The sequence below is a fragment of the Nycticebus coucang genome, chromosome 15 (assembly GCF_027406575.1).
Source record: "Nycticebus coucang isolate mNycCou1 chromosome 15, mNycCou1.pri, whole genome shotgun sequence".
NCBI classification, from domain to species: Eukaryota; Metazoa; Chordata; class Mammalia; order Primates; family Lorisidae; genus Nycticebus; species Nycticebus coucang.
The window spans coordinates 59,777,186-59,799,814 of NC_069794.1; the positions used below are offsets into that span (position 1 = coordinate 59,777,186).

General features: G+C 38.1%; 1 protein-coding gene across 1 annotated transcript in view; it reads right to left on the reverse strand.

The window, feature by feature from the left end:
- The window catches only part of VWA8 (von Willebrand factor A domain containing 8), a 468,998-nt gene that overhangs the window by 354,296 nt on the left and 92,073 nt on the right, over window positions 1-22,629 (reverse strand). The window contains exons 5-9 of the mRNA XM_053563447.1: window positions 21,939-22,106; window positions 17,333-17,497; window positions 16,806-16,855; window positions 15,974-16,082; window positions 13,469-13,573 (exon numbers count right to left, since the gene is read on the reverse strand). Coding sequence (XP_053419422.1) covers window positions 13,469-13,573; window positions 15,974-16,082; window positions 16,806-16,855; window positions 17,333-17,497; window positions 21,939-22,106 — 597 coding nt within the window. The remainder of the gene's footprint in view (window positions 1-13,468; window positions 13,574-15,973; window positions 16,083-16,805; window positions 16,856-17,332; window positions 17,498-21,938; window positions 22,107-22,629) is intronic.

Here is a 22,629-nt window from a genome sequence, read left to right on the forward strand (position 1 = left end):
TGAGCTTCTCTCTCTAGTTCACAGCTCACTCCTGAACTTCTGACTGCTCTCTTGTTATTTCCCTCTTTATCGCTAACAGACATCTCAAATTAAACATGTCCAATACTCAGGTCTGATTTTTTTCCATATTCTCTATCTCCAACTTCATCATTATAGTTGCTCAGTCGAAAAATCTTGAAATCATCCTTGTCTCTTTGTTTCAACATGACTTCCAATTCTTCAGCAGATCATATTGATTCTACCCTCAAAATATAACCCAAATCCAGCTATTTCTTACCAACCTCACAGCTAGTCAAAAATATTATACTTGCTGGGCAGTGCCTGTGGCTCAAAAGAGTAGGGCGTTGGCCTCATATGCTGGAGGTGGCGGGTTCAAACCCAGCCCCGGCCAAAAAAAAAAAAAAAACTACAAAAAAAAAAAATATATATCTTATAATTGCTCAACTGGATTAATATAATACTCTACTTACTGGTTTTACCCTCTACAGTCTATTCACTACTCAGCAGCCAGACGAGCCTATTAAATGATCATTCAAATGAGACATTCCTCAAAACTTCCTGACAGCATTCCATCTCACTCAGACTGAAAGCAGAAGTCCTTCTCATGGTCTACAGAGCCCTGCATGATCTGACCTCCGATACCTTCCGATTTCATCTGCTATACCTCTCCTTCACACTGTCCTTTGCTGTTACCAAAATACTCCCCTCAGATGTACTCCTGCTTCAGGACTCTTACACTGATTGTTCCCTTTGTCTGAAATGCTTCCTGTCCACAGGAATTCTCTCCTTCATATTTTTATTGAAATGTCACTTTGTCAGTGAGGTCATCCATTCCTCAAGTGACACCATACACCTATTTATTTACCTGACTGGTGATTTCCCTTTACTAAAAAACAAGCCCCATAAAGGCAGGAACTTTTGTCTATCTTGTTTACTGCTACACCTCCCGTACAGCACTGCCTGGCTAAATGACTACATTAAAGGATGGATGGGATGAATCACCTTTTTGGAGTGAATAATCTAAAAGTCTTCATGCAACCGAACATCTCTGTAGCATTTGAAACTATTGCTACTGCTTTCCTCTTGAATCATTGCTTCCCATGCTACATTAGAACACTTTCTGCTGTGTACTTCTACTTCTCTAGATGCTTTTCTTCTACATAATTCGAAGGTCTTACCCACGATCCAATCCTTAAACGTTCAGTCTTAAGCCAGTTTTTCTTCTCATTATACTTGCTTCTATTAGATTCTCTTTTATCCATCCCCATGAATTCAACTAATACCTGCCACTTCAAAGACTCCCCAAGTCTTTATCTTTAATATCAAAATACCTCTAGAACTAAAGCCATATATTCAAGTCTGCTAGACAAAATTAGAAACCTCACATTCAAAAGGATCCCAGTGTATGGAATTATTTAGCTCATACCCCAAACGTGTTCCTTGTCTCCACTTTTTCATGTTGGTTAATAGAATCTCTGTCTACCCAACTTGTCCAAGCTAAGATTCATGGGCATGCCTGATTTCTCACTTTCTCTCATAGCCTCCCAACCCATCTTATATTTCATCAATTAGTAACATCTATCATCTCACCTCTGAAACATTTCTCACAAAACCACTTAATTCCTATTTCACTGACCTCTTCCAGGTTATTGCTTTGACCATAGCAATTCATCACTATGATAAACTATTATAAAACCATCATATTAAAAGAGTTAATATATGGAACATTTGATGCTCTTCAGACATTAACTGTAAGTTCCTCTGAAACAGAGATAAGATTGTATCTGTTTCTGTACCCCTATATTTCTGCAGATGTATCATCATCTGCCAAATAATGGATGATCAATTAATATTTGTTAAAATGAATGAAAAACACTACATGCAGGATCATTCCAAGTTTCTGAGTAAAAACTCTAGCTCACACTGTATTACCAATGGGTAAGGGGCAGCATATCCTTTCTACATCACAAAAGGAATTTACTGGGCAGCGCCTATGGCTCAGTGAGTAGGGCGCCAGCCCCATATGCCAAGGGTGGCGGGTTCAAATCCAGCCCTGGCCAAACTGCAACAAAAAAATAGCTGGGCATTGTGGCGGGCGCCTGTAGTCCCAGCTGCTCAGGAGGCTGAGGCAAGAGAATCGCGTAAGCCCAAGAATTAGAGGTTGCTGTGAGCCGTGTGACGCCACGCACTCTACCGGAGGGTGGTACAGTGAGACTCTGTCTCTACAAAAAAAAAATAATAATAATAAATAAATAAACAAATAAATAACAAAAGGAATTTACTAATTTAACAGGCTCAAGAGCTGAGACATATTACTAGAAGCCTGGATGCATTTGTTACTAAACTGTGACAACGCATACCATTCTCAAAGTATAGCAGATGCAGAATGAGAGTATTTTGTATAAAACATCCTTAACTAAGCACTAGAAGTGGCTTTATGACTATAGAAACATGTTTTTAGAGCATGAATATCACATGATGAATACCATCTGGAGAATGAAAATCATTCCAGTCTTTTTTATAGCTTGTTCAGACAAAAAAAAAAAAAAAAAAAAAAAGGTGCTCTGAATTCTAGCTGACTATATTTTCAGTGAGTAATAATGTTTCCTTAAAAATAAGGTCTGGGTGATTAGATTAAAACTCAAATAGGTATCTTTTACATCTCCAATTCAGCGCTTAAATAGGTATCTAGTTCAAACGCAAGTATTCACTAATTTCTGTAACAAGTTAGGAGACAAAATAATTAACATTTACCAAGGAAGTTATTTTATAGTTATATGTACCTTCTATCTATTATAATAGATATTTCTATTCCTTAAACACTTTTTCCAAATCCAATGATATTTCATTAATTTTTATCTCTCTTATTTGAAATTATTTGAGGATATATAATATTTTGTTCATCTATAAATATTACCTTAAGATAATGCTTTTGGGAAAATATAGAAACTTAAAAGAACAAACAGGCCATACAGACTGTCCCATAATCGATCACAAAGAATTATACTCTTAAATAGACTGCTTGACTCTTAAGATATTTAAGATTCTAATAAGCTTGTACATACCAGTATGAAATTATTTTACAAAAAGAAAGTTCTGGACTGAACCCAGCTTTCCACAGAGGCTCCCATCCAGAACAAGAGTTAAAGGACAGAAATTTAGCAAGTAACCTGGTAGATTACAGCTACAACAAGAAAGAGGGTTGAAGAATGCACATCAACCCTGCTAAGGCGAGCTGCGACTCCAGGATACAAACAAAAGGTACAAAATCCATCACCAAGCAGACAGGAGTCCCCTCCCTCATGAGAAAGGCTCGGAGTACCCCATAAACAAATGAGCAGAGTTCAAAGTCCTCCCATTATACTCCATGGGAGAGGCCCTCTAAAAACTGGACCTACTTCCCCTACTAGGGTGCCATGGCGCTATCCTGCCAGGCATAAAACTGTTTAAAACTGTATATATTCTCTACCTGCAATTGTGAGAGCTCCTAGCACTCCCCTTCACTCTCGCTCTGAGGTCTAGAGGCCTGTGGAGTCCAGATTCTTGGGTGTTTTCTCAAGAGGTGTGGACAGGGCCTGGACTGCTGCTGGTGAGTGCTGATTCTGCAGCATGGGAGTGAGGAGAGGACGGTGGGCTCAGAGGGAACCACATAGGAGCTGCAGTGCTCTGGGGCACAGAGCACCAGCCGTTTTTTGGCAACAATAGGGCTCACCCCTGGATATTCCGGAGTCACACCCCCTGTCGCTCTGAGCAACCAGAGAAGGCTGGACATCTTCTCAGGTGGCATCCACTGCGGAACAGATCTGGGATAGAAATGCAGGCCCCGTGAGTAAAGGGTTTGCCTGAAGCAGTAACAGCCTGGGTGGAGCACAGGGACTAGAAAAGGCACGCACAGTGCCGGCAGACTCCCAGGGCGGGGCTGACCCAGAGGACTGCTTTACTCAGCCTAAGATGCACCCGGCCCTAAAGGGATCATCAGCCTAGACGAAGGAGGGCAGGAGGCTGGAACTGACAGCTAACCATGCTACAAATACAAACTACAGCTGAGAGCGGACAGCGGCACAGCCAGGGCCTCACGCACAGGTTCTGTGAACTCAAAACAGCTTCTCTTCTGCAGGGGAATTTAGCAGGGGCAGAAACAAAAAGTTGTTCTGTTCCCTGGAGTATCTGCTCACTGGAGGCAACTGGGTCACAGCCCTGCGGGATTATCAATGACAGGGTGTGACAGAGGTGTAAGGTGGGGAAGGAGGCATCAACCTTCCCAGACTAACCTATTTTCTGGGTGGGTCCTCCTGACCTCACGGAGGACCGGAGCAAGTCATATTTGAGTTGTCAGCAGATCCCTGTGATCTAATTGCCAGAGACCTTTTAAACTCTCCCACCTGAGACAGGTGCTGACTGAGACAATTGATTTGAACCATTTGAACTGAGCGAATCGCCTGAGGACTATTCAAGTGGTACCCTGGGTGTGTGGTTGTAGGAAGGTTTGATTTTCCTTTTCCAATTGTTGCCTGTGGGGGACAAGGTGACTTAATTGCTGGTACTTCTACAAAGCTGAGACTTCAACCCAGAGTAATTGTGTCCCTAAGGTCGGACAGAGAGCAGCTGAAAACAAGACAGAATCACACGGAGCATGTGCCCTGTTTCTCAGGCTGTACCACTGTACAGTCCTCGGAAAAGCTCAGGGGAAAAGGTACAGACACCAGTCCCAGCTTTTGAGCAAACAGCTGGTTAATCACTACTCCTGAAACCCGGAACCCACCTTTTCTTTATCCAGTCATCTAGTCAAACAGTGTAAAATAATCATGTGGCGAAATCAGCAGAAAACTCTGGTAACATGAATAACCAGAGTAGATCAACCCCCACAAAGGAAAGGTATGACAGATGTAACTGGCAGTCTGTTGTTATTTCATCTTTGTCATTTCAGACTGATGACATTAGACATTTCACTCTGTTTTTCCTGGTTAGGTTAGCCAAAGGTTTATCTGTTTTATTGACCTTTTCAAAAAACCAACTTTTTGATTTATTGATCTGTTGTATAATTCTTTTGTTTTCAATTTCATTAAATTCTGCTCTAATTTTAGTTATTTCTTTTCTTCTACTGTATTTGCAGTTTGAATGTTCTTCCTTTTCCAGTTGCTTGAGATGACCCATTAAGTTATTAACTTCCTCTTTTTCTGATCTCTTGAGGAAGGCTTGCAGTGCTATCAATTTCCCTCTTAGGAATGTCTTTGCAGTATCCCAGAGGTTCTGATAATTCATGTCTTCATGGTCATTTTGTTCCAAAAATTTGGCAATTTCATTTTTAATCTCATCTCTGACCCAGCTATCATTCAGCATTAAGGTTATTTAACTTCCACGTTTTTGTATGAGTATGCAGATTCCTGTTGTTACTGAGTTCAACTTTTATTCCACTGTGGTCCGAGAAGATGCAAGGAATAATTTCTATTCCTTTAAATTTACCGAGGTTAGCCTTGTGACCTAAGATGTGATCGATTTTGGAATATGTTCCAAGGGCTGATGAGAAATATGTGTATTCAGTTTTGTTGGGAGAAATGTTCTGTCGATGTCTGCCAAATCCAAATGTTGGATGGTTAGGTTTAAATCTAAAATTTCTTTGCTTAGCTTCTTATTGGAGTACCTATCCAACATTGCCAAAGGAGTGTTGAAATCTCCGACTATTATGGAGCTGTAGGAAATCAAATTGCTCATATCTGTTAGAGTTTCTCTTATAAATTGAGGCACATTCAGGTTGGGTGCAGAAATATTAACAATTGAAATCTCATCATATTGACTATTACCCTTAACGAATATGAAGTGACCATTCTTATCCTTCCTTACTTTTGTTGGTTTAAAGCCTATTGTGTATGCAAATAGAATTGCAACACCTGCTTTTTTCAGATTGCCATTTGCCTGAAATTTGGACGACCATCCTTTCACGCTGAGTCTATATTTATCTTTTGAAGTAAGATGTGACTCTTGTATGCAGCAAATATCTGGCCTGAGTTTTGTATCCAGTCAGCTAACCTGTGCCTCTTTAGACAGTTTAAGCCATTCACATTAATGGAGAATATTGATAAGTCTGGTAAAATTTTGGGTACTGAGTTTTTCAAAAGTCCAGTGGACATATTTAATCCTTTCACCACTGTGGAAGCTGGAGTTTGATCAAAAGTTTCTGAGTCAGTTTACTTTTGTGGTAGAGGATTGGGCTGGTCATTATGGAGGATAGGTCTCAGAATATCCTGAAGAGCTGGTTTGGTTATGGCAAATTTCTTCAACATATGAATGTCATTAAAGTATTTAATTTCTGCATCATTAATGAAACTCACTTTAGCTGGATACAGGATCCAGGGTTGAAAGTTATTTTGCTTTAGGAGATTAAAAGTCGATGACCATCCTCTTCTGGTTTGAAAAGTTTCAGCAGAGAGATCTCCAGTCATTCTAATGTTCTTCCCTTTGTAGGTAATGGAGTTCTTACATCTGGCTGCTTTCAGAATCTTCTCCTTCATATTAACTTTAGTGAAGTTAATTATGATATGCCTGGGGGATGTCTTATTCAGATTGAGTCGTGCTGGGGTTCTGAAACTGTTTGCTTCAGAATCACTTGGCAAAATTCTCTTTCATAATTTCATGGAGAAGGGCCTCTGTGCCTTGTGAGACCACTTCATCATTTTCAGCGATACCAATGAGGTGGATATTAGCCTTCTTCGAATTATCCCAGAGCTCTCTGAGAGAATGATCCGTTTTTCCTCTCCATTTCTCTTCCTCTTTGAGAGTTTGGGAGCGTTCAAAAGCTTTGTCTTCAATGTCAGAAATCCTTTCTTGTGCTTGCTCCACTCTGTTACTGAGGGATTCTACTGTATTTTTCAGATCTTTGAGGGCTGCAAATTCTTGCTTCAGTGCATCAAAATCTTTGGTGGTTTTGTCTTTAAATTCGCTAAATTCTTGAGTAAACTTTTGAATTTCTCCTTGAATTTCTAATTCCGACGTTTGATTTGCTCGTTGAATTTCTAATTACAAATTTTCATTTTCCAGTTGCTTGAGATGTCCCATTAAGTTGTTAATACCTCTCTTTCCGTTCTCTTGAGGAAGGCTTGCAGTGCTATAAATTTCCCTCTTAGGACTGTCTTTGCAGTATCCCAGAGGTTCTGATAATTCATGTCTATTAATCTTGTTTGCAATCCAAATTCTGAATTCGATTTATGACATCTCAGCAAGCTATTTCTGAATGGGATTTTCAGTTACATCTGCCATATCTTTCCCTGGGGGCGTTGATCTATTCTGGTTATTCAGGTTACCAGAGTTTTCCCGATGATTCCACCCCATGATTATTTTACACTGTTTGACTTTTTCCCTGGAGCTTTGTTGAGGACCCATACAGTGCTACAACCTGAGAAACTGGGGACCTGTTTGCTGTGGTGGGGCTAAGTGGTTCTGTCTTGTTTTCAGCTTGTCTCTGTCCGACCCTAGTGAAACAGTTACTCTGGGTTGAAGTCTCAGCTGTGGAGAAAAAACAGCAATTAAGTCACCCTGCCCCACACAGGCAACAATTGGAAAAGGAAAATCAAACCTTCCTACAACCACACACCCAGGGCACCACTTGAATAGTTCTCCGGTGATTGGCTCAGTTCAAAAGGTCCAAATCAATTGTCTCAGTCAGCACCTGTCTCAGGTGGGAGAGTTTAAACGGTCACTGGCAACTGGATCACAGGGGTCTGGTGACAACTCAAATATGACTTGCTCCGGTGAGAAGGGACATTTCTTAAACTGATAGAGGCCATCTACAGCAAACCCAGAGCCAATATCGTATTGAATGGAGTTAAATTGAAATCATTTCCACTCAGATCAGGAACCAGACAAGGTTGCCCATTTTCTCCACTGCTCTTTAACATCGTAATGGAAGTTTTAGCCATTGCAATTAGGGAAGAAAAGGCGATCAAGGGTATCCATATAGGGTCAGAAGAGATCAAACTTTTGCTCTTCGCAGATGATATGATTGTATATCTGGAAAACACCAGGGATTCTACTACAAAACTCTTAGAAGTGATCAAGGAATACAGCAGCATCTCAGGTTACAAAATCAACATTCATAAATCAGTAGCCTTTATATATATACCAACAATAGTCAAGCTGAAAAAACAGTTAAAGACTCTATTCCGTTCACAGTAGTGCCAAAGAAGATGAAATATTTGGGAGTATATTTAACAAAAAACGTGAAAGATCTCTATAAAGAGAACTATGAAACTCTAAGAAAAGAAATGGCTGAAAATGTTAACAAATGGAAAAACATACCATGCTCATGGCTGGGAAGAATTAACGTTGTTAAAATGTCCACACTACCCAAAGCAATATACAATTTTAATGCAATACCTATTAAAGCTCCACTGTTATACTTTAAGGATCTTGAAAAAATAATACTTCATTTTATATGGAATCAGAAAAAAACCTCGAATAGCCAAGACATTACTCAGAAATAAAAACAAAGTAGGAGGAATCACGCTACCAGAACTCAGACTATCCTATAAATCAATAGTGATCAAAACAGCCTGGTACTGGCACAAAAACAGAGAGGTAGATGTATGGAACAGAACAGAGAACCAAGTGATGAACCCAGCTACTTACCATTATTTGATCTTTGACAAGCCAATTAAAAACAGTCAGTGGGGAAAAGATTCCCTATTTAAACAAATGGTGCTGGGTGAACTGGCTGGCAACCTGCAGAAGACTGAAACTGGACCCACACCTTTCACCAGTAACTAAGATAGAGTCTCACTGGATTAAAGATTTAAACTTAAGACATGAAACTATACAAATACTAGAAGAAAGTGCAGGGAAAACTCTTGAAGAAATCGGTCTGGGCGAATATTTTATGAGGAGCACCCCCCGGGCAATTGAGGCAGCTTCAAAAATACACTAGTGGGACCTGATCAAACTAAAAAGCTTCTGCACAGCCAAGAACACAGTAAGTAAAGCAAGCAGACAGCCCTCAGAATGGGAGAAGATATTTGCAGGTTATGTCTCCGACAAAGGTTTAATAACCAGAATCCATAGAGAACTCAAACATATTAGCAAGAAAAGAACACGTGATCCCATCGCAGGCTGGGCAAGGGACTTGAAGAGAAACTTCTTTCAAGAACACAGGCACTCGGCCTACAGACATATCATCCTTAATCATCAGAGAAATGCAAATCAAAACTACTTTGAGATATCATCTAACTCCAGTAGGATTAGCCCATATCACAAAATCCCAATATCAGAGATGTTGGCGTAGATGTGGCGAAAAAGGGAACACTTCTACACTGCTGGTGGGAATGCAAATTAACACGTTCCTTTTGGAAAGATGTTTGGAGAACACATAGAGATCTAAAAATAGACCTGCCATTCAATCCTACAATTCCTCTACTAGGTATATACCCAGAATACCAAAAATCACATTATAACAAAGATATTTGTACCAGAATGTTTATTGCAGCCCAATTCGTAATCACTAAGTCATGGAAAAAGCCCAAGTGCCCATCGATCCACGAATGGATTAATAAATTGTGGTATATGTACACCATGGAATATCATGCAGCCTTAAAGAAAGATGGAGACTTTACCTTTTTCATGTTTACATGGATGGAGCTGGAACATATTCTTCTTAGTAAAGTATCTCAAGAATGGAAGAAAAAGTATCCAATGTACTCAGCCCTACTATGAAACTAATTTATGGCTTTCATATTAAAGTTACAACCTAAGAATATGGGGAAGGGGGAGAGGTGGGGGAGAGTTAGAGGGGAGGATGGGCAGAGGGATGGTGCACCTTACAACGGTACATGTGAAACTTACTAAATGTAGAATATAAATGTCTTAACACAATAACTAAGAAAATGCCAGGTAGGGCATGTTAACCAGTGTGATCAAAATACATCAAATGGTATATAAAACCAGTGTATGGTGCCCCATGATCACATTAATGTACACAGCTATGATTTAATAAAAAAAAAAACTTAATAAGTCCAACACTCATTAATAGTCTGAGATCTACTATTAATAAAGTTTAATTGTGGAGTTGCAAAAAAAAAAAAAAAAAAGAAAGAAAGAAAGTTCTTCATTAGTTGCAGACAAACTTAAGCCCTCCCACTTGATAAGCTACTGAGTCAGACCTGTCCTAATTAGCTTTTCACGAATGTAAGGTAAGAAGTTAGTCATACTTTTTCTCATCTTATTTTAAGTAATACCAACCCCTTTTCCTTTTTTAAAAGCTTTATAATCAAATTTGAAATCCTTTATGTTAGTAATAAAACCCTTAATGATTTTTCTATGTTCCCCTTAATTATGAAGGTCAAAATAAAGGCCAAAAAAAATGAAGCAATGCTAGCTACTTTGTTCAGAAAATTCGACTCTTTAAAGATACTCTATAAACTTATATAATTCGGATGATTAGTTTTGAAAGTAGAAACCAGAAACACATCAAAGCAGTTCCTTCATAAAGACCTTTGCTCAGAACTGACTTAACTAGACATTGAATGTCTTCTCTCAGTTTTATCTCACACACACAAAACTTTTACATCATTTCATTTTATGAGAGTTTCCTCCCTGAATATGTGCCCTCATTTCCAAGGCACTGAAGCTCATCTGGAATTGGCCTTTTATCCTAAGCACTGAGTGCTCTACTTCAAAGACCAATGCAAATATAGCTTGGATGTAGATTAAGTCAAAGATAACTTCAGTTCTAAGAAGGTGGTAATTTCCTGATTCCTTGATGCTATAAATTAATTTCCCTATTTCAAAATGATTCTTAATATTCGTCCTCTCTGTTCTTCCTCTTCCCCTTCCTCTTCCTGCTTTTTCTCTTCCTCCTCCTCTCTCCCTCTCTAGCCCTCTAGACACAGAGAAAACCATCTTTCTTTCTTCCAGGGGCTGCTAATTCCTGCTTCTGTACTCTGCTGTCTCTGCTATGTGGTCTTCAATGACCATGATTTCCCCTTTACTTCTTTACTCTTTTCTTTTAGATTCTGTCTTTAACTACACTTCAGAGTTTTTTTATTATTTTTATTACTAGTATTGACATTGCCACTGAAAATATTGTTTCTTTGAGCTCTTTGTCTAGATCATCTAGAAATAATCTGTCTGAAGTAATTAGAATCTAATGTTCTACTTTTCTGAGTTCTTCTCACTATTAATAGATTCATAAAGGGCATGTCTGTACTTCCAAATGATTTATGTAGATTTGAGTATCAGAGAAACAAATTGCACACTATTTTAAAAATGCACACGAACTTTATAGCCACCTGTATCATTCCATATGATTAAGGTTGTCAAATCTGGCCTCCAGAAAATGAAGGTCCTACAAATAAAGCCACAACACCTTAATGTTTGCCTTCAACTTATACCTTAAGCCAAATTATGTAAGAAAACAAAAACTCTTTCATAAAAAGGAACTAATTTGGATAAGACAATAAATCTCTACCAAGGGTCAACACTTTTCAATACATAGTTACAAAACACCATATCGTATAATTGGCCTTTCAGAAAACAAACTGTTAACTACACAATAAAGAAATTATGCTATATATATCTTTTTTAAAAATCACACCCTATATATTACAAGCCACTTAATGACCAAAAAGTGATAACTTCATTAGTTTAAATGATAGTTTCCATATTTTTATTTAAAAATGCTTGCTTTTCAAGTTAATAGTTTAAGTTATAGATAGATAAATTTTAATTGAGCATTATTACATATTTGCTTTTTAAATTTTTTATTTTAAAATGAAGTAAAATATTGGCTATTTTTTCAATTTTTTTTATTTTGAAATTTGTAGGATTTAGTTGTACAAAGACATTCTATTTTGCCTTCATCTGGATCTCAAAATGGTTAACATCTTACTGCATTTTCCATTCCCTCCTACTCACCCCCTCCAACACATTTTATCATTGATCTTCTTCTGACCACTTGAGAAGAAGCTATAGATATCCCAGTTTATTTTTCCTGAAAACAAGAATTCTGACCACTGTCATCACCATATAAGCCTCCAAATCAGGAAACCAATTTAATACAATACTACTATCCAATCTAGTCTATTCAAGTTTTACCACTTGTGCCAATGTCACTTGGTCACTTGTTCCCATCTGGTCGAAGATCCAATGCAGAAACATATGATTCATTTAGCTATCATATCTTTTCAGTCTCCTGCAACCTAAAACGTTTCTTCAGTTTTTCCCTTTCACTGACTAAACAGTTTTAAAAAATAGAACTGTTGTTCTGTAAGACAACCTGCTGCTTTCTCTCCTCCTCTTCCTCTCTCTATCTCTCTCTCCAACGCCCAATACACAGAGAAAACCATCCTTCTTTCTTTCAGTGGCTGCTACTTCATGCTTCTATTCTCTGCTGTCTCTTCTATGTGGTCTTCAATAGTTCCTCAAGGCCAAATTCATGGCATGAATTCCCCAGAAATGACACTCCTCTTAGCACAAGACTCAGGAGGCATACCATGCTGATTCATCCCACCTGGTCAAGCTGGTGTTTATTATAAAAATATCACTTTGTTTTATTGTCAACTGAGTAGTTGGAGGGAAAATATTCTGAGATTATGCTAATACTCCATTCATCATAGAAGCTATATCCACCAGCTTTAACATTCTTTTATGACACCTGCCTAAATCAACCAGCACTCACGGTTACTATTTATTAGGAAGTATTTTACCCTAAGTAAAAGATTTTCATTCTCCCCCACTTTTTAAAAATACATTTATATCAGTATAGACTTATGGATTCCTAGTTTATGCAAAGAGTTATGTTCAATAACCATCATTATTTATTTTTATGTTCAAGTTGTCCCAGCTTTCAGCAACTTTGACCTGGTTTCTCTGTCCTTTTGATATGATAGCATCATTTGTTAAATATTTCCTTACTTTATGGCACAATAAGATGGTCCAGGCTCATTTTGTGAGTTCCCTGGCCTGATCCTGAGTCAGCCTTACTTCTGAGGAGTCCTCATTCCTTTCAGGAGAGCATGGTATTTAGAAATCAATGTCCAGACACTTGGTGTGATCATTATTACTGGGGTACCATAGCTTTCGGCTCTCTTCAGGGGACACCTAGAAAATATGTGTGTGTACACATATATACTATCTATAGCTAACACTATATCTGCCTGTTCCTAAATATTGAAAAAGAAAACATCATTTATAATGATATCTCCAATTCCAATATAACACCAAGGATTCTTTCCTGCCTCCCCTCTTTCCAAGTTTGTTTATAAATCCTTTCTCCAATAGTGAGAAACATAGCTCTTATTATCCTCAATAACTTCTTTGATCTATATAGCCAATCTCCCAACCACACCAGACCCTCCATGCTTGCTTCCCATCAGTACTTTCTCATTACAGGTATGCCAACAATCCCTCCACTCCTGGAAGAGAAGAGAAGAGAAGGCAAAGGCTAGGGAAATGGGAAAAGAAAGGAAAGGGAACAGATACTTACTTTTAAAACACCTTCCACAGCCATCTTCCCTTCATGCCCTAGTAAAACAGTGTATGGATAAAGCCACTGGACTGCGTGTTTGATTGACATCATAGGAAAAGAATCCTATTTAGGAGCAAAAATATATAGGAATGAGCAACATCTAAAATGATCATAGAAAATTTATCTGAAATGTACATATGGCATTAAAATTCCCTTATAAAAATAACCAATAGGTTTCTGGCATTTTCTAGAAGTCTACAAAAGCAAATATTTATTATTTTCTCTTCTCTTTCTGTTCCCTGCCCCTTTTCTAGGTAAGCTCACCCACTCCCATCTGTCACCTATCATCTGTGTGATGGCTTCCATGCTTCTATGTCTAGTCCTAGCCTCTTTCTGAAGCCCTAGACCTGAACTCTCATTTGTCTATTACACATGACTATATGACTATCCCATAGACTCCCACTTAAAACAAAACAAATTTCCCTACCTTACTCATCACAGAGTACATCATCCTTCTTTATTCCTAAATACAAAGCATTTATTATCCTCAAGTCTCTCTCCCAAATCAAACTGCACTCTCAGTTTTGTTCACCCCACTTTAAAGTCTACTGACAGAAACAATTAAGGAAATTTCAGTATGAACTAGTAGATGCTCCTACACAATTACTATTAATATGATACAGAATATGATAATGGTGTTCTTGTTTACAGAAGAATGTCCTAAGTCTTTGAAGTTGTATACTGAAGTATTCAAGAGTAATGACTGCAATTTACTTTCAAATGGTTCAAAAATAAAAAAGGAGAGCACAAGCAAGCAAATGTGTCAATAGGTAAATAGGTGTTTTTTTTTACTGTGTTTCAACTTGTTTTGGATTTGAGAATTTTCAGAGTAAAAAGTTCTGAGCAAAGACAAAAAGAACAAAAAGTACATGATTTGATAAACAAGAGGAAAAGTGCCATTCTAGATGTATAGAACAATGTAAACAATACCTAACTCCTGCCTCGCAGGAAACAAAAATGAATGAACAACACACACATACAGTGAGTGTTTAAAAATAAGAGTCTCTTGCCAAAGACAATTATCTCCACTACCTTCAGTGACAGCCTCCATGGTAGGGTCTCACTATTACAAAAGCCTCCTATTTGTTCCCTATGCATCTAGATTCTCTTTTCAGCCCTCCTTGCCGTCAGCCAGGGTATTTTCCTCCAATATAAATCTGATTACTTCACATCCCACCTACTTCATACTGTTTGATTAGCCACTTCTTCTACATCACAAAATCCAGGCTACTTCATTCACCATGCAAAACACTTCATTACATGGTTTTAACCTCTCCCTCTACCACACACACTTGTTCTCATTCTCTAAACGTACCAGGCCCTTTTGTGATTGAATACCTTTGTCCATGCTTTGCCCTCTGCCTGGAAGGTCTTTCAATCACTTTAGACACAACTGCCATGCCTATTGTAAAACTGTAGTGGACAATCTCTCTACTCTATCAAATTCTCTTGAGATCTGTTTACATTCTTTCTTTGTGCCTCTCAGATTCCCTTTCCGGTAGCCAAGTGCTGCAGTAGTTTTTAAGAAGATTGGTCTTGGGCGGCGCCTGTGGCTCAGTGAGTAGGGCGCTGGCCCCATATGCCAAGGGTGGCGGGTTCAAACCCAGCCCCGGCCAAACTGCAACAAAAAAATAGCCAGGTGTTGTGGCGGGCGCCTGTAGTCCCAGCTGCTCGGGAGGCTGAGGCAAGAGAATCGCGTAAGCCCAAGAGTTAGAGGTTGCTGTGAGCTGTGTGACGCCACGGCACTCTACCAGAGGGCGGTACAGTGAGACTGTCTCTACAAAAAAAAAAAGAAGATTGGTCTTAGGCTGTAGGAGCCAGCTTCATCCAGGGGTGTCCAACCTTTTTTCTTCTCTTACACACACTGGAAAAGAGCTGCCTTAGGCTGCATGTTAAATACACAAACACTAAAGAAAGGTGATGAGCAACAACAAAAAAAAAAGTCCATGCATAATTTTCATGATATCTGACACTACAGATAAGTAAAAAAAAATCCTCACATAATCCACACGCAGCCTGCAGGCTGCAAGCTGAATACCCCGGGAGACCCACTAGAGCCTGGGAATTTGTGTCCCCTGAGATGACTATTACCCAGTGACAGATGGGTTCTACAACATGAAAGCCCCAGCTGCCTGCCTCAGGCTGGGACAAGCCTGAGGCCTAACTCACACTGCAGCATGCCTCTTAGTGATTAGGCTGAAGTCTTCCTTCTCTCCATGGAACTCTTAACTGAGACTGTATGTCTACCTCCTACTCCAAAGCTGGCAGTTCTTTAGGGGCTCAAAACATGACCTTGGTCTCTGTGCAGTTTACTGCCTTGTACAACAAATTAATCTCTGGTCTTCCAATATTTATAGAATAATGTGACAATGCAAACTGAATTGATTAATTCCCAGTAATTAACTTCAAATTTTCTTGGCTAAATTTGGATATATCAGTTAGTTATTAACTTATTTCACATACCAGGATTTGAACTGCAGCAGGCAAATTATCTAAAGGAAAATCTGGAAGTCCAAGAGCAGATGATTCTTGGGAACAGAGAGTTGTGGCAAAGGATAAAAGCTGAGAAACTCTAGGGGAAAAAAATAATATTTTAATAGTTTCATAAAATGAAATATATGTCTATTAAATGTAAAATAGCTAGGCTAATTTAATTAATCTAAAAAGATGATCCATACTGTTAATTATTATAGAACAATGGCTTCATATCATAATATTCCATTTAAAAGTCAGAAGCTAACTAGATACAAGGATGTATTTCTATACTTATCACAAAAAGTGAGGTTTCTCACAACCTTGCCCAAATCTACCCTGCCAGCCTCATCTCCCACCTTTCTCAATCCCAAACTTAACCACTTAGAGCTTTTGATAGCTCTAAGAACTAGGCATAAATTCTCATATCCCAAGCTTAAAAAAAAAAAAGGAACAAAAAAACCTCTTATAATTCTTTAATTCCATTCTCAACCTAGCAAAAACCTACTCATTTACAGGATCCATTTTAAATACCATTGCCTCTGTGAAGCCTGTATAAAGTCTCAACCACCAAAAGCCCCAATATTTTAAATTTTGGCACTTACTACACTGTGTTAAACTAATCTATTCAGAAATCTTTCCACTCTACTAGGTCTTCAGTTTCTTGGCATCAAAGATCATATCTTAGTAACACCAGCACTTACTAAACCTACTAACACTGAAAAATTCTTCAAAGAATAGTTGTTGAATGAATCAATCAATCAATGAAAGGGGAAAACAAATTTAATATTAAATGTTGAGGAATTTATAAAAATATACTTACTTCTCAGCAGAAACACTGGCCCCAATTGAATATAATAGTTTAAGTTGGTCCTAAAATAAGATAGAAACACATCAAATCAAGTAATAAGAATTGTAACTGATTAAGTATAAATTTATAGACATAATCTAACCTTTTAAATTAAGCAGACAAGTAACAGGAAAAAAAATCACTTCTTAATACATTTCATTTTCTTTTCTTTTTTTTTTTTTTTTTGCTATTTTTGGCCAGGGCTGGGTTTGAACCCGCCACCTTTGGCATATGGGGCCAGCGCCCTACTCCTTTGAGCCACAGGTGCCACAAAATACATTTCATTTTCTAAAAGAACAGACAGCCTTTTAAAAGAATCTTTCAGACAAATAATGCCATAGTAATTTTTTTCCTAGTTTATACACATTTTGTTTATGTTCTTTTTTTCTATTAACTTCTAAGGATATCTAAAAATACAGTAAACATTTTTATAGAATTGAAACTTCTTGTCATAAATAGAAAAACTATTTAAAAAATAGATTATCCTTGGTCATACTTACCTTGAAGCGTAGATAATAAACATCTCTGGCTTGAAAACGAGAACGGAGAGGAGGGTCTAATGGATTCCCAGCATACCTCGGCACTGGCAATCCCAAGGCAATCACTCGGAAATTTTCATTAACTCGGACAATCTTCCAAGCATCCAATTCTGTTTTGGTATGATCCTATAAAAGTAGGAGGCCCCAAAAGACAGTTGCATAAATGATACAGACTACAACTGCAAGAGCTTCCAGGCAGAGGAAATTAGGCTTGGACTATTGAGAAAAATATTTGAGAACACTCTCAAAACCAAACTGCCACAGAAGAAAGCAAAGGAAACCAGAATCAGGATGCCAGGGTAAGCTCACAACGTGAAGAATTGTGTTTGACAGGAAAAGCAGCCAACTCCCCCAGGAACAAAGAAGACCTGGGTCAGATCTCCTAAGCTCTGTCAGTAACATAGAAGGATAGAGTCAGAAAGGTAAACTAGAGGTTTTTAAAAGGTGGTCCAACAGGGGCAGATCACCAGCAGGACGGATTGCCCATGGACCTTATGTAGGCAACTATGTTTGTTAGTATATTTCTAGTAAGGCATATTATTAACTTTGTAATAACTAACATGTTACGAAAACATACATGATAAGAACATTCCATGGATTTTTCTCATTTAACTTTCACCAGAATAATAATAGATACCTAATCTCCTTTTAATATGGAAGAACGAACTTAACTTCAGAGGATTCATATAACTTACCCATGGTCTTGGAACTAATAGAGCTGAGAGATTGGCAATAGTACAGGTTACGGAGTCACAAAACCTGGCTCAGTTGCTTACATACTATAACTAAATGACCAGGCTTGGCACTGGCCATATACACCGAGGCTGGGGGGTTCGATCCTGGCATAGGCCAGCTAAACGATAATGACAACTGCAACAATAAATAGCCAGGCATTGAGGTGGGTGCCTGTAATCCCAGCTACTTGGGAGACTGAAGGAAGAGAATTCCTAAGCCCATGAGCTTGAGGTTGCTGTGAGCTGTGACACCATGGCACTCTACCGAGGGTAACATACGGAAACTCTGTCTCAACAACAAAAAAAATAAAAATAAGAATCAATGACCAATAGCATGTTATTATACCCTTGGAGCCTCAGCCTTCTTATCTAGAAAGTGGAAATAATATCACCTACATTATTATGACTGCTATGAAAACTAAATAAAAGAATGTATATGGTCCATTTTAAATGTCATGTCTTTCCTTCTCTGCCTAACTCTATCAATAGCTCTTTACAGACTCTGACAAAGTTTACTTGAATGCAAATACAGGAGACCATTCTAAGAGAAAGGTCCACAGCTATCAGCAGCTATTCAGAGGGTACAGCCCACATGACAGGGTAGAAATGCCTAACATGGTGCTCAACAGCCGTTCCTGACAGGAGTCCTGTCTGACTCTCCTTGTCTCAGCAACCAGTATACACCAAACCCCTCAATCCATCTTCCGAGACCCTGGGCTCTAACCATCTCACAACTTCAGCCATCCAAACACATGCTGCTGCTTTACCAACAACTACTCTAATTGCCTGGAACACCTTTTCCACTCTGCACAGCATAAACACTGTGTCATTGAAAGCCCAGCACAAACATTAAAAATAAGCCCTTTTATGGTGCCCTCCCCTCATTAGAACCTTTGCACCCTTCATTGTATCCTATGCAAACTTCTATCATTACACATTTCCAGATTTACTCCCAAACATGACTATCTCATGATCCAAACTCTTGAGAAGACTTATTACCTCTAGCACATAATAGAAGAAATGTTTGTTGATTGGTTGCCTGAATTCATTTTAAAAATAGTAAATAATTATTTCAATCACACTTTGCTGTGAATCAAAATCACAAATTGTACAAGTATTTCATAGACTGACAGTATGACATAAATGCTAAGAAATGAGAGCTCAAACCCAGCCCTGACTGAAAAACCAAGAATACAGTCTTCCAAGAGCTAGATATTTCTATTTTTTATTCACCCCAAAATGATAATCAGAATATAACAGATACAAACTGATTGTATCTGTTTACATAATTACAAAATTCTACTGTAATCACCTGTATGGAACCAATAACATTTTTGAGATATTAAAATTTAAAATACTGAATTTAGCTAGAAATACAACAAGTTACAGTGTTAGAATCTTTCTTACCATAGAAATTATCTTTAAATAGTAGTGTTTTGTGACGCAATCTTGCCTGTATTCTCTGATCCTCTCATGAGACAGATTGTATGAATACACATATAACATTAGGTATTTATAGTAATATTTGCTTTGGCTAAAAAAAATAGTGGACCCTTTTCAATAATAATAAGGAATTCCTTATGATACTAAAATCCTTTATCCGCCACATCCTGAATTCCTATACAAAGTAATACACTCAATAACTTTGCATAGAATTCTACTGTAAAAAGAATATATCCAATTTTTTGTTGTAAAGTAACTCCTATACATTTAAAAAATGATTCCATTTTCTAAGTATTTTTTTCCAAGTCATTTGGTGAATACTAATATAATCTCTAGAAGCACACAATTTTTGCAATTAGGAAAGTATTGAAAGAGAAAACGTTCTGCGTAATAGCTACCTATTTTTAAACATAAAGAAAAATAGTTTTCATTTCAGCAAATTAACTATTACAGTATGAATAAATGAATTTCAGTTTTTCTTATTGGTTAATTCCTACATTACCTGCTTTTAATTATTTTAGAATGGGATGATACGTAGATAGATCCAGAAGCAAATCTCTTTTAGTACACAATAAAAAACACCATCTAGAAACTCCCTTAAACAGTAAAGAAACACCCTGCTGGAGAGAGGGAAGGAAGGAGAGGGGTGGGGCCTTGGTGTGTGCCACACCTTCTGGGGGCAAGACATGATTGCAAAAGGGACTTTACCTAACAAATGCAATCAGTGTAACCTGGCTTATTGTACCCTCAATGAATCCCCAACAATAAAAAAAAAAAAAAAAAGAAAGAAACACCCTGCTGAACAGTTTGCAAGATGAATTAAAGAGAAACAGGGTCATACAACAGGAATCAGAAAAAGATGCTCCTGGCCCTGCTAGGAACCTTTGATGTCAACATCTATTATTTAGGGGTTAGGGTGTTCTGGGCTTGCAACTGTACCCTGGGAACAAGATCAAAACGTATAAGACACAGATCCTGCTCCTGAGCAACCTGCCAATCAACCAAGTAAGATTAGCACACAACAGGAGTGAGAGAGACTCTAAGTCCTAGAATGCGGAAGCAGAGCAATCAGTCACAGAAGTCTGGGATACCTGTAAAGAACTCCAGCATGGTGCAGCTTCAGCTGAATGAATGAGAGCTAAGTGCCTCTGGGCATATGTGACATTACATGACCCCATCTCCCAGGCCTTTGAAGAGTCTCACATTCCCTAGTTGTTACCCTCTTTATATGCACATGTATCACAGCATTTAATCATTTTATTGTACTTATTCATTCATTCATTCAACAAATAGTTACTGAGTACCCTACCACATGCCAGACATTGTTCTAGGAGCTTGAGAACTTCAGTGACCAAAATCCCTTCCCTGGTAAAACTTAAATTCTAGTAAAGGGAGACAGACAATGAACTAAAAATATGATAAGTCATGTAAGATGTTAGAGGACAACATGAAAAAAAAAGAGAGTTACAAAGGCAGAGGGCAGACAACAATTTTAAGTAATAGGGTCAGGACAGGCATTATTGACAATGTAACATGTGAGCAAATACTTGAAGAAGGCACAGACAAAAGAAGCCAAACAGGTGTCTGGAAAAAAGTGGGTCTGGGAAAAGGGAAGTGCCTGCACAAAGGCTGGAAAGTAGAACACGTACCTAGCATGTTTAAGGTACAGCCGCTGGAGTAGGGTTAATAGTGGAGGAGGATAGGAGATAAGGCAAGAGGCAGCAATAGCCCAAATCTTAAAAGGAGCTGAAGCAGCTAGGGTTAGAGCATAGGAGTACCCCAACCTCATATATGTCTTTTTTTTTCTTTTTTTTAGCAATTTTAATTCACAATATGGAAAAAAAATTGCGAATGCTAAACAAATCCAGTGATAAAAAGGGTAAGTTTTTACACAAACATGAGATGCTAGGAGCTTGAATCATCAGCGTTATTTTTTAAATATTTTACTCATTTCTGTCAATACCTACTGGACTTTTAGTTTCCTACACTTGATCTTAACCAAAAAGCTAAGAAATGATGGACTTTTCGTTTCCTAAGGCTAAGAACTGAACTTTATTCAGTTGGTTCTTGATGCCCAGTGCTATGTAAAAGTCATTAGGCTTTTAGCAGAGAAGGGAGAGAAGGAGAAAAAAGAGGGGAAGGGGAGAAAGAGAAAATAGTTATTACATGACCAAAAAAATACAGTAAAAATCTAGGAAACGTTCTCACATTGTCTGAAAACAGAAAACCCTTGTAAAACTGTAAACTCATGACTTTACTTCAGCAATTTGACAAAGATAAGGACCATATGAACATCTGTCCTGATTCCAATAGAACCATGTCTTATACAACAAAATGGCACTACCCACAGCTTGACAACAAAAATAAGGCAGCAATTTTTCCTCTCTTACTTGGAGAAGTTTGTCGTATCGCTCAGCAGACATGAGAAACCGTCCATCTTCAAGCTGCATCTCCCTATTTTCCAGAAGGTTGTTTAAAACAGGCAGAACATTCCTCTCTGCCTTTTCCAAGCCTTCCAAAACGAGAGTTCTGCCTTCTGTGGCTGCACGAACTGCACACTATCTCCAGGAAACACAAAAGCAAAATGAGAATAACAAAGTTGCAAAGCCTCACCTAATGTTCCTTATAATGCAAATTAAACTTACAGTTTTGTTATAGGGACCAACCATCAAGAGGGGTGGGTGTAGATCTTGCTAGGCCTTTTCTACCTATGTGATTTCACCTCTTTTGGCCTGTTTATTCATGGGTAAAATAAATTGAAAGGAAGAGTTCACCTCTAAGTTTCCTTTTAGCTTTAACATTTTAAATACCCAACAAAATGGAAAACTAACAGCAATCTATAAATGGGCAACATAATTAAGCAAGGGACAGAGTCCACAAGTGGAAAAGAGAAATGAAGATAGCAATCTGCCCTATCTGTCCCAAAAGCTTCTTGTGAGGATCAAATAAGCTACATGTTTGTAAACACGTCATCATCAAAATGAATTCAGGTTCTGTGCAATGCTTGATACTGATAACATTACACACTTAGCAAAACAAAAAAAAGAGGCAAGATTTACATTCGCCTACACCAGACTGACT